Source organism: Sphaerodactylus townsendi, linkage group LG01 (assembly GCF_021028975.2).
Source record: "Sphaerodactylus townsendi isolate TG3544 linkage group LG01, MPM_Stown_v2.3, whole genome shotgun sequence".
NCBI lineage: Eukaryota > Metazoa > Chordata > Lepidosauria > Squamata > Sphaerodactylidae > Sphaerodactylus > Sphaerodactylus townsendi.
The window spans coordinates 139,138,213-139,152,060 of NC_059425.1; the positions used below are offsets into that span (position 1 = coordinate 139,138,213).

The window sequence follows — 13,848 nt, forward strand, 5'->3', positions numbered from 1 at the left end:
AAATGATTTTCCCATTTGTGGCATACAATTAAGATCTCTTTTAACTTCACATCATATGCATATGGAAGGAAAGAAATATTAGTCATATTATAAATGTCAGGGCAGGCTATCCACTATTTTTCATCCTGGATGTTTGTTTAAAATGTATACAAAAATGCTCAAAGGAAGTCCCAATAATTCAAACCTACTAAGAAGACAGGGACTTCATTTTATTCCTGTCAAAATTATTTTAAAAATACTTGGAATCATAAGGAACATTATGTAATAAACAATTCATTATCAAAGTAGAATATAAATTATAATATAAAAGTGACATTTGACTATCTGTCATGTAGGTTAAATATGCAATTCAACTATGAAAGTTAACTGCAATAACTGTAACCTTTTCCCATGTGTTGTACACTTATTTGCATAAAATTTATGCTTGCAAAATTGTATAGCCTATTACAAAAGTGTGATATACAAAGCAAAGTTATACACATGTAAATTTATACCATGTTTTACACACACCCCTGCCCCTAGCTCTAGCTCAGTTTTTTTTAAAATACTCCAAGGTACAACATAATATTTAGGAGCAAACAAGATGAGAAGGCATCCCTGGGTCTACCCTGGGGACATGGTGTCATTCTGTAACAGTGAGCTCCTACGGGAAACTCCTTATATCAGCACGGCAGGGGCTCAGTTCTGTTGGGATTGCTGTGGCATAGGAGTGGAGGGGCTCCTGCCTCCCCTCATGCTTTTCTGACCAGAAATGGTGCTGGGGAGGCAGATGAGGAAGTGACCATCTGGGTACCATTTTAGGTTGGAAAAACAGTGTGAAGGGGATTGACACTTTGCACTGGTTACCAGCCAATTTTAAATCTTGGCTTAGGGATTTATATGCAAAAGTTAATTAAAGTTGTCTGTTGTAGTGTATGGGAACTAAATTCTATTCCCTTCACTGGGTCTTATGTTCTCAGTGAAAGATCTCCCATGTGAAGATGCAAAAACCAGTAAGTTAAGATTATTTCATTTCAATTAGAAGCTCTACATGTACTAGTATTCATCAGAAATATAAATCTCACAGAAAAAGATTAAAAGATTTTTGTACTCTGGAACTTGATTTTTTCCCATCACTATGACAGGTGCCATCGGCTATTCTATTTGATCAGTCCTTCCATTCCATCTACATGTTGCTTAATTTTTTCAGTTACTAGTGCAAGTTATTGTTGTTAAACTTAATCACCTGAGTATTACAGAATCAAAGCCCAACTTGAAACACAGCTAATTTGTATGTTGTCAACCATTTTGTTTTAATTATGAATAGTAAATAATATTAATTAATTAAGAATACTAAGTAACCTTTCCTTAATAAAGCATTATTGCTCTAAAATAGAGGTTTAAAAGGAGAGGATTTAAAGATGATTTGTCTTATTATCTTTAAATAATATGTAATACATCAGATTTAAGATAAGGTAATCAATTGAAAATTTTAATATTTAATGTGTATTAATGTGCAGGTTAAAAGTCTATGTTAAAAAGCACAGCATCCGCAACAGCAGCAGACATCCTGTAGTGTAATTACTAACATTTCAAAATGATTAATATATTATGAAAGCAAAAGTCTTCAAAACAATTAGTCTTGCATTTTCGAGCTACAAAAATAACTGGTAATAAATTCAGAAACAAAACTAACCTTGGAAAGTTATTTTAAATAACCTCCAAAAATGTCTGAGGTTACTACAATGTGCTTTGGACTTTGAAATTTATTTGGAAGTAAGTGAAAAAAATTGCACATTACTTTGGCACAAGTGTCATAAGGGCTTAAGCATCCTTTCCCCACATGTTGTGGTCCCAATTCAAATTATATATGCCTGAGAATTTAGATGCCAGCACAAAACTTGCAGCCCATGTCTGACCATGTGGCCCTAGTGAGGAAGTTAGGAATCTGTGGCTGGACTGAATAGGAACCCTAAACTCAGTCAGTTAACAAAAGACTTACTACATTGGAGGGGGACAGGATCAATTCCCTCTAGAACAACACCCTTCTCAACCTGGATTATCCTCTATCTTGCCTATCTTGCTGGAACAGAAACATCTGTTTGTGTGTTTTGTTTATCCATTTTAAATATTTCCCATAGATTTGTATTTTAAAGGCCATTTAATTTTTGACATGTTTTTGACACATTTTAACGTTTTGCTGTTCAGGCACTTGGGGCATTCTTCCACGTCACATCTTCAAGGTCCTCCCCTACTAAGGAGACAATTCCTTTAATTTTAAAAAGTTGTATAGCCATCAGTAGATTTATGATCATCCAACACAGAGAATCAAAACAATCTAATTTAATGTTCTTACGTAAAAACTCAACTACTTTGGGATCCACACTTGGAAATTACAAAACAGTAGCCACTGTTTGAATTAATTCATGAATAGAGGGCCTAAACATCTGAAGCTCTAGCACCCATATTCCATAAAGTAGACCTGGGGTTCCCAGACTTTTCAAGCCTGCAGGTTCCTTTGGAACTCTGGCACAGGGTGGTGGGGGAACCACAAAATTCCTTTCACAAGAGTTGGAGTCAATCATAAAATGTCAAGGAGTGAAGTCATGCATAACTCTAGTAGCATGTCTTCAATATTTCAAGCAAAAGCTCTGTTAACAGGATGCCTTTTTAAATTAACAAATTGTTTAAAAATATTTCCTTGCTTACACATAATTTACCTCCAGTCACACAGTAAAGATCCTTGTGCTGTGATGGCAGCTGCTGCTGAAGCAACTTCTTAAAAATCTGTATAGACAATCGGATCTCCAATGGCCAATTAGAAACTTTATGGGCTACAAGTCCTACCTGGTCATTCCCATTTTCCAAATCACTTGGCAGGTACCAGTGTAGGAAATATTAGATGATAAGGCTAAAATGCCAGGAAATATTAGATGGTAAGGCTAAAATGCCAGGGTACAAGTGTCAGTGTTTAGAAGGAACAGAGACAAGACTGAAGTGAGAACTGTTATGTACATATTGATGATATAATCATGTTTTGAACAACGAGTGTATTATTAGAAAAAATCATGGGGTGTGTGACATGGAACACTTTCTTCTAATGTAACACACTGGGCATTTACAATCAATGACTTGTTAAAGCACATGTTGTCCAGAGTTGGGAGTGAAATTATAAAAGAGATTGGCCCTTTTTTCCTCATGCCAAATTGTTATCTTTCTCCGTCAGGTAAAAACAGATGTCGATAATGACCACATGGTATAAAAGGAGTGTTCTTTCTATAACATGATATTTGTAGCAAATCCAATTATGTAAGCGTGAAGTATGGATTATATCCAAATCCAAATGAGTATGGATTATATCTCTCTGGGTTAAACTTTTTTTTGGAAGGAAGATAAATAGGTACAGTTATGCAGGGATGGCAGAAAACAAGGCAAGAGCTAAAACAGGTGCTTCTTAATTATCCATAGGTTGAGCAATAGGTTGTCAACTCTAGGTTTAGAAATATCAGGAAACTTAGGGAGTGGAGCCCAGGGAAAATAGGTTTGGGGAGGGAAGAAACCTCATTGGTAATATAATGCCATAGAGTCCACCCTCCAAAATGGCCATTTTCTCCCAGAGAACTGATCTCTGCTGCCTGGAGATCAGTTGTAATTCCAGGAGATCTCCAGGTCCCACCTGGAAGCTGGTAACCCTAGTAAGGAGCAAGAAAATTATTCTCTAAACTCCTGCATTCATGAAATATGCCATAGTTATTTACAAGTGACACATCTCATTTTTATTCAGCTATTGTGAGAGAACTGAACTGTAACTAGTCATTAGAAGTGGGGGGGAAAACCAAGGACAATAATGGGGATCTAGAATTTTACATAGAGTCTTATAGCTGACTACTCAATGCTAGTCTACATGTTATGTTAACTTGATTGTGCTAATTTCCAATCCTTCCTTCTCCATAATTTCTGGAGCTCATTACCACACAGCTCCTCCCTATTGTACAAAGAATTTCTTTACAAAATTCACAACAAAGCATTTGATGTCAGGAAGACTATTGTTCATTTGATAGATCGAGATCACATGGAAATTGACACTAGGCTAGGATCCATAACCTGGTTGAATCTGCAAGCAAGTCTGAAATTTTGAAAGAGGGTAACGGACATCAGGAAAGAGCTAATCATGAAACAGGAAATCAGCTGGAGGGTTCAAAGGTGTTATCTCTCCAAATTATAGAGATTGTCTGTGGAAAGTTTCCATAAGCAAAGTGTTAGAGCACCCATATTGGATGCAAGTAGACCAACTCCAACACAGTTAGCTTGAAAGAGAAGGTTGTTAGTAGTTAGCTTTGTATTCAAAGCCATAGTCTGTGACAGTACAAAATAACACCACTTCATGCAGATATTTTTGTTACTTGGATTGCTTTACAGCTGCTCTGTTGGATTTGCATGGTTTCTGATGGAGAGCTTTTCTTTTAACTCTGGAAATCTCTGGAAGAAACAAGGCTGCTTGAAGAAGATGTAGCTTTGATAGCATCATGCTGACAAAAGAATGCCATACACCATACTATGTAATCAGGGACATATCTACGCAAAATAATGCCTTTGACAAACACTATTTTCCGGAGGTTGCTCCTCCTACTGGCTTACTCCTCTGTGTTGGGCCACTAACTCTACAAGGTGAGCTAAGTGGTATTCAGCTTGCAGAAGGTTCCACCACCTGAGGTTCTGCCCTGCCCTTCCAATGTAATTATCTGCTGGCCTCCTATGGAGTTCCTGGCAACGCCACATACTTCTCTCCTTCCTTTCTTCCCTCCCACAACTAGCTGTTCAAACAAGGCTGCCACTGCCCAGACCCCACCCCTGCATGCCTGTCCACCAACCATAGAGCTGTGCCTGCCCCACCCCTCAGTCGCTCATGGATGGGGTTTGCTCTATTGGCTGCTGGCTGGCTTGGTGGGCAGCGGCGCAGCCTTTGGTCATCATGGTGACCTGCTGCTGACATACAGATCCAGTTGAACATTCATGTACAGACATGCCCAGCTGCCTCTGAAAAAAGGAAGACGAAAGAGAAGGATCCCAACGATGGACAAGGAGCAAGCCTGGAAGCAGGGGAGGAAGCTCCATGAAGCCAGCACAGGCCAGAGACAGCCAGCAGGCAGGCAGGCACAGGTGATGACCCCCCTCAAATGGTGTCACACCTGCCCTACCTTAGATATGCCACTGCATGTAGCTGGAGAAGACAGTGTCCTGCTCACCAGAAGTTCTGAGGGATGACTACATGAAACATGCCCATGGCACGTATATCAAACAAGAGACATCTTGCTTTCCTAGACTGTGGGAGTAATGTTCCATGTTCAATTATCAGCAGAAGATTCCATAACCTATAATTTGCTAGTATTTGCAATGGGGGGGGGGAAGCCCACACTCCAAACAAACAATCCACCCAGTCAGTCTAACCTCAGTCCGTCTAAATTAACAAGAAGGCATGAGTAAACAAAATATGAAAGAGCTGGGGATGAACTCAGTGAGAGGTAAGTACTGTTAGCTTTGGCTAAGTAGTGTGGGATAAAATTGAAAAGGCACTTCACTCTACTACTGCACAGTTGTGAATGGTTAATGAGTCTGTATGCAAGAAAGATTAAAGGGCAGTAAAACTTCGCTTTACCCTCTCTGTGATGCCAGCAGAGAGGGTAAAGATGGGATATCATGCTTGAAATAGATCTGAAGATGGACCCTGAATGCCTTAACACTCATGAATGGAAAGTTACATCCCTGCAACATACCATTCTATAGTAATGAACAGAGAGAAATCTTCTCGTCATAAAATCCATCCTATTGCTTCTTTTGAAGTACCGGAGATTTCTGATTAAGTGTTATCCTCAATTTTGCTAGTTATGAAAGCATAAAAGCAAGCATCCAATTCTTCACTGCATAGGACTAATCCCTCCTTTTTTTGCTGAAATGCCATGAAGCTGTGTTTTTATATGAACAATGAATCTTTAAGAACCATTTATCATCTGCCTATGCGAGCTGGTAAACAACTAGGTTTTTTCCCCCTAGTTTTTGAGTTTGGATTTATACCCCACCTTTCTCCCCCGCAAGGAGTCCTAGAGCAGCTTACAATCATCTTCCCTTCTTCTCCTCACAACACATGTTTTATGAGGTAGGTGGGGCTGAGAGAGTTCTGAGAGAACTGTGGCCAGGTCACCCAGCAGGGATCATGTGGAGAAGATGGGAAACAAATCTGACTCACCAGATCAGAGTCTGCTCCTCTTAACCACTACCCGATAGTGGTTCTCTATTGTATTATGCAGTATTTCAAATAGAAAACTCTAAGAGAAAGCCAAAACCCAAAATAAAATTCTTCCTATATAAATTCCACAACAGGAAAAGTATTCTTATGTTGGAGTGCACACTGACACCATTTAATTTCAGTTTTTCACCAATACAGTAAAATGTAACTCATGGATAAATACAACCATAAAAACTTTTTTTTAAAAAGCTAGAAGGTATAAATGACAAAAGGTGACTCCTTGTCACATGTCATCAGCAATAGGTAAGCAAAGTGGACTGAGAGAACAAGAAGGCACAAGCACAAAAGTATTCCCTCCCACAACTAGCTGTATTCAATTGACAATGTTAGAATTAAACTTTTTATGTTACAAAACTCACTGTGGTTGTTGGGGCTCTCACCATGTTGTGCAAACAATTAAAAATCAAATGGAAGAACCTTTGTTTGTACAGCTTAATAGGCGTCCATAATTTATTTACTTTATTTATAATCTCTGCTCATTCTTTGTTAACACAATCCAATGTGATAAATCAAACTTCACAGTATCTTGTTGTGCGAGCCCTTAGAGTTTATTCACGTGTTGCAATTTAAAGGTCAAAGATGGAATACCCAGATAAACTTACAATGAAAGACCTTATTCGCATCTTAAGCATATTGAAATCATTTGACTGGTGTAATTCTGCATCATAAGGCAGTGTTAAATGCTTTCTCACCAGTTTCCTTTTTATATGATCCGGTCTGTAATATCAACTTTTAATCTTCTGTTCAGAGAGATTCATAAATAATACTTTATGTAATTTGACTACATTTTGAAGCCGTGAGACCATGTTCCCTTGCAACTGCTTAAAGTAAAGGCCTTTTCTAGATACATCTTTTCTAGATACATAAAAGTTAGTATCATAATAAATGTTAAACTAAGTCACAAGTAAATTGCAAGTAAATTACATATTTCACACACACAGAGAATTATTAAACATGCCTAGAAAAACCATGAGGACTGGACTTCCAGTCTAGTCATGACATAAGATGGTCATTCTCAGACTTGCTTCAGGATCTGACGCTCCAGACAGTGGTTCTAAGGGACAGGCATGGCTCAATATAGTTCTCTCTGGACAAAGCATATTTCAGAAAACCTATTACATGCAAATAAAGGGTGTAGCGATGGGATGTGGTATCATTCCATCAATTGCCAATTTATTTATGGCCAAATTAGAAAAATCCGACATTTGTAATCCCATGCGTAATAATTTTTTGCCATATTTTCTACTATACTGGCGTTATATAGATGATAGCTTACTATCTGATGCTTCTATTCTTCCAGAACTAATACAACGGCTTAACATGATTCATCCTTCTATTAGGTTCACTTGCATGTTTCATTCTACTGACATTTCTTTTTTGGATACAGTCATTTACTTTACACCAGGTGGCAAATTAGGCTTTAGACCTTTTCATAAATCTACAGATAGGGCTTCTAGGTTACATTTTAGATCTTATCACCCAAAGTCCCTAAAAAATACCTTTCCATATAGTCAGTTGATTCGCCTGAAAAGAAATTTCTCTCAAGAGATTGACTTCAAAGGGGAAGTTGAGGGACTGTCGCAGAGTTTTTGGAGCAGAGGCTATATCCTAACTATATACTAGAGTCTGCTTTAAAAAAGGTACAATCTGTCACTAAACAAGATCTTTTGCGGGAAATATCTTCATCTAAGACAGATTCCACATGGGCCAAAAGCAGAATGGGCCAAAAACCTTTTTACACTGTTTTAAACCATTTTACACCATCTTCACACCATTTTCACACCACTGTTTTTGGCCCATGAAGAATCCGCCTGAGAGAGAGAAGAGATTAGTGTTATACACCAGGATCTCATACCATTTGTAGGATCATTGATCATCATTGGCATATAGTCAGCTGACTTCCAGGTTGTAGCCTACCCTGTAGGATTGGTTTCAGAAAAACAAAAAAAATTGAAATAGAGTCTGGGCAGGACTGATGCTGAGCCTTTCAAGATGAATTTAGCTGTTGTTAAAGGACACTATGCTTGTGGAAATTGCAGGACATGTGATTTAGTAATCTCTATTCAAGAATTTGTCCATCCATTTATTAAATTCAGATTCATTCTCAATCATTTTTCCAACTGTAATACCAATATATTTAATCTCATGTGCCTGTCAAGCCTTTTATGTTGGGTGCACTCGCAGATCGGTTAAAGAGGATTTTGGAACATTCCTCCAAAATCAGATTTTAAAAGGTTGATGAACCTATAGTTCAATATATGCATAAAAATAATACAGACAGAGACTTGAGTTTTTTGGTTTGGTATAACCATCATTCCAAGCACATTGTGGAAAATGTGCCCCAAATTTTGCTTAGAGAAGAGGCAAAGTGGATATTTAAACTTAGAACTTTTCAAACAAGTTGGCGTTTGAATCAGGATTTGGATTTGAGTTGTTATTTGTGATTTATATCACTTTGTACTTAAGTTTTCTTTAATTTTCAAATCCTATTACAGTATGTCTTTTTGAGTTCTCTTAGTCCATCTTTGGCTGAAACAGTTGCAAACAATATAGGCTTGGCTATTTCTTTCTCTGCTAGTTATTGGAGATGCTTCATCCATTATGCTTAGATGCATATGGTTTGATACTCTTCTGAAGTTACACTTTTGGGCTAGATGCCTTGTTACCTTCTGTATATGTAAGTATGAATTTTGTGAATGTATTTAGTTATTTAAGTTGCTTTATGTACTATGTATTTTCATTGGCATTGTAATGTGGTCTCTGCAGAATGGTTGTGGCTGAAGAAGACGGAGGTTGAACGTGTTTAACTTACCCCGATTAACACTACTACTATTTGAAGTTTATATGTGGCCAGTTTATCTCCTGATGGGGAATCCAGCTGAACATCTGGCAATTGGAGTATTTCCAACTTGTGATATTTGTTCATTACTGAGGTGTGGTCAGTATATCTCATCTAGAGAAGATTTGGCTACTGGAGTACTTCAAGCCTTTATCATCAGAGATACAAGCAGGATACTATTTGTATAATCAAATGTTTTTGATGAAGGATAAGCATTCATCTCACCTCAGTTGACTCAATTACTGGAGGTCTGCTTGATGCTTACTACTGATCTGCAAGGATTTTCACTGAAGGGATATTATTTATACAGAGACTCAGTATTTTTTTGTGTATATTCCGGGATCCCTATTCTATTTGTAACGTGTTATCCATGCATTGTATTATTTTTCATTGTTGGTAGTTGGGTTATTTGATATAGTACTTTTTAATAATTTATACTAAAGGTAATAGAGGTAATAGTTTTATTGCTGTTTTTTTTCAGCCAGACAGAGTTATTTTTCTTGGAGAGAGATGCCTCCCCAGATCAAGACAGCCTCCCCTGGTTGGGAAGGGAATGCTTACCTTAGGGATTCGCTGGGGTAGAGAAGTTGGAGTCTGGGGTACTGATGTCATTTCCTTGCTGGAATCTTTGCCTTCCCTAAGGAAGACTACATTCAAGCCATGCACCCCTCATTGAAGCAATGAAGACAAAAATAAAAAACAATAAGAGAAGTCCAAATTCTGTTGCGGATGAGTCAGAAAAAAATAATCAGAAAGTCTATCTCAAAGGCATGGACTTATAGCAAAGTAAAAGTTTACAAAAGTAAAAATAAAACTGGTTAAAAGAGATTCTCAGAAGTTAAAATGTTAGCGAATAATATGTGCTTTGCAGCTATAAAATAAGATTGAGCTAATTGTTCTTTGTAGCTGGCCGAGTGCCAGATTAAGACCATGCCATAAAGCAAATAAGTTTTACTGAATTAGAGACAGTGGCAAAGATGGCAGGATGTTTCCAGTGATAATCTAATGCTAACATGGGTGCCTGTGGCACAGTGACATCCAGTGGTTGTTCAAAATGTTGTTCAAAATAATGGCTGTGACAAGAAAAGGGTTGGTGTCTCTGGATGTTTTGGAGCCAACAAACAATATAAAAACCATGGCTACAAGTATACAAAGTCTATAGTCAGAAATGGACTCTATAAAACAGTATTGAAAGAAACATACCAGAAGTGATGGCTGAATTATAAAGGAATTTTAAGAAATATAGAATGATCTCAAAAAAATTGTTCAGTTGAAGGAAGACTTGAAAGGAAGAAGTTAAAGACTTGAAAAAAAGCAGTTAGCTCAGTTCAAATTAAACTCAAAGCCCAAGATTAAGCTATACTCTGATTGGAATATCAGAAAAGAAAAGGCCTTAAGACTGAGAAAAGTAGCAAAAGAACAAGATCTTTAAAAAGAGAATATGAAAAAGAAAATGACTTTGGCCAAATTTATGATGATGAAAGATGCAAAAATGGCTTAAAAGATTGAAAAAGTATACACAGTAAACTCCAAAAATCCAAAATCACAGCGACTGTGTACAGACATTGTTGTCTTTTTCTAACCAAAAGACTCTTCAGATCAAATTATGGAGGGCCATCAAAAATCAACTTTTAAGATGGTTGACTAAGATGTCATAATTATGAAAGAAATTCAGATGAGAGTCATGCAGAAACTAAAGGACTATACTTTTCTAGTGGACATTCTAAAGAAGCAACAGAGAAGAATCACTTGACTTAAATAGGAAGGACTAAAGGAGAACAGCTACAGAAAAACCTTTCTGCAACAAGTGCCATTTTTTAAAAAAATAAAGAATTTACTTAATAACATCTAGCAGAACAGTTGAATTGTAGATAAAAGTCAGTAAAACAGATTGGAATGATAGATATGACTAACATGGGGATTATAAGAAATCAAGTATTTAATTTGTGGACTAGAAGAATAAGGAGGGATTGGGAATTTTTATTTAAATTGCCTTTAAATCTGATAAATAAATTAGAGAGATAATGTTATAGTAACTTTGTATTTTATATGAAATGGAATACTAACTGAATAGTTTTTTTTAAAAAAAATGTTGGTCTAGAGGCGCTGCTGGGAGGCGCGTTGAGCTCAGTGTGAGGCGAGGCGCTGAATGGTCCGGAAGCAAAAGAGGAGAGACGGATGGTGCACCATTCCTGATTTTTGTGCCCACCAGGCATACTCAATGAAGTAGATGCTGATGGCAATGGGACAATTGACTTTCCGAAGTTTTTGACAATGATGGCAAGAAAAATGGAGGATACAGACAGTGAAGAGGAAATTAGAGAAGCATTCCGTGTATTTGATAAGGATGGTAGTGGCTATATTAGAGCTGCAAAACTTCGCCATGTGATGACAAATCTTGGAGAGAAGTTAACAGATGAAGAAATTGACAAGTTGATTGACAAGTTGATTTAGATAGCTGATATTGATGGTGATGGTCAAGTAAACTATGAAGAGTTTGTACAAATGATGACAGTAAAGTGAGGACACTATACAGAATGTGTTAAATTTCCTGTACAAATTATTTATTTGCCTTTTTCTATGTATGTAACTTATCTGTTAAAGGTTTTCTCCTACTGTCAAGAGAATATGCATGTATAGTAACACTCATTCCTCCACGTTTTCCCCTTTATCTATCATTTTGATATTTTGGGGAAATGATTAAAGTAACAACTGTGGCTTACTCTGGATATTTAAGCCCTTCAGCACTTCTACAGCTTGATGGGGCTGGTTAAATGAGGGAACATCTAGGTTATGCCTGTTAAAAATTAGTTATTTTAGGAAACTTGGCAAGTTGTTGAAATGTAGTCTTAACTCGGTGTGGACTATGGACAGTCAACAATATGGAACTTAAAAGTTTGCACTATTGCAAAACGGGTGTATTATCCAGGTACTCGTACACTTTTTTTTTGTACTACTGGTCCTGTACCAGAAGTCATTTTCTTCTATGGTTACTATGCTTTTAAAACCTTTTGTTCAGCCACTTATTTTCAAAAAAATCTGCTTATGGCACAACTTGCCTCAAAACAATTCCAAGTTGTATATTTGTTTTCCAATAAAATATTACAAGCCCCCCCCCCCCCCATCTTGGTCTAAATATTAATAGAAATAATGTAACGTGGGTTTTGGGCAGGAAGTCAAGTAGTTGTATGTTAGCTTTTGTTATTTATGTAGTTTAAAGTTAGAATGACTGGTTCACTGTTGAATTTTGTGTTGTTTTAGTTGTATTATGTAGATAAAATCAATAAAAATAATTATAAAAAAGAAAAAGCTTGATGACTAGAATACATGTTTTTTTAAAAAGAAAAAAATGAATGGTGGAAACCAGGCAAAAATCTAGATGCAATTTTCTATATCTGTGACCATTTTAAAGATAGCTAAAATCCACTTCAAAAGATTTCAATATCTTGAATTCTACAGTCACAATTTGGTTATCTTTTATAAACACAATACCACAATACAAGGTTCAGTTTATTTCCTGAGCAGAGCAATGAAGGTGTTTATAAGCTGCCTTTAGTTCTGCAAGACCGAAAGGTGGCCAATAAATGTTTTAAATAAATACATAAAAATAAATATGCAGCTTTTGTGCAAATGTAGAGTTCATAATTTTGCCCACTGCTTGGGCAGCCAGCTATGTTTAGTAACAGGGTACTCCCTCATGTGGGCGAGCAGACACAGAAGAGGGAAGGAAGGAAGCTGCAAAGGCTGTAGGACGTTTGAACGTACTTTGGAAAATACAAGTAAAAGTCAACATACACTGAAGGCTCTTTTAGTAATATTACAACTTTGAAAATGATAGCTTTTCACTATGAAGGTAAAATTCATAACATTTAAACATTCATGACAATAAAATCTCACACATAACATTACCTCATTGGTATGCTGCAACTCATGTGCAAATCGATTGACTTCTCTGAAAAGCAAGGATATTGTGGAGTTCCTTAATGGGCTGCATTTACCCAGTGACACTAGGGCATGGGATATGGAATCTTGCACCTGAAACTGAGGAGAAATATTTGTAAGATTCATCTTATACAACGTTAAAACAGAACAAAACCCCAGAAGTAAAAATGTACTGAAATATTTGGAAAATCCCATGCGGATAAGCAACTAGAGGCTGAACTAAAGAATCTATTTAAGATATAGTTGGTTCAGCTGTAACACCAAACTATGATTTGGTAAGATATCAACAGGCCTTGTGATGCAATCAAGTTTGCGAGTGAATATCTGCTTACACATAATGGCAACTTATTGTTTTTAATTATTTAAGACATTTCTATGCTCTCCAAAACCACCCAATTGAACAATATAATTTAGAGCAAGATGTCAAAGACACCAACATTCTTGATATGTCACTCACTGAGCTAGCTGTCACAGGCCCCAAGTTGTGAGCCATGTGCCAAGAACCAAAAGGCCTTAAAGTCACAGTCAAAAGTTGTGTACATCAGCAAGCTGAAAAGAGGCAGAAGCTCAGCTAGGTGTTACATAGCTGGCAAGATGTTCCCTCAAATTCCCTCTCCCTGTGCTGAAAAAAAAAGAGAAATGAATTGACCAGTCTTGTTTATTTAATACCATACTTCATCTGAACAAACTGCCACTGCCACATAATAATAAAAATAATATTTGTTGGATCAACTTCCATTCACTTCTAATGAATTCCATTAATACCTCTCCAGGTTTAATATTT

At 36.9% G+C, this 13,848-nt stretch overlaps 1 protein-coding gene across 1 annotated transcript in view; it reads right to left on the reverse strand.

Annotated features, from left to right (window-relative positions):
- MEI4 (meiotic double-stranded break formation protein 4) overlaps positions 1-13,848 on the reverse strand; it is a 68,930-nt gene that overhangs the window by 19,812 nt on the left and 35,270 nt on the right. The window contains exon 4 of the mRNA XM_048505821.1: positions 13,032-13,163. Within this exon, the coding sequence (XP_048361778.1) occupies positions 13,032-13,163 (132 nt within the window). The remainder of the gene's footprint in view (positions 1-13,031; positions 13,164-13,848) is intronic.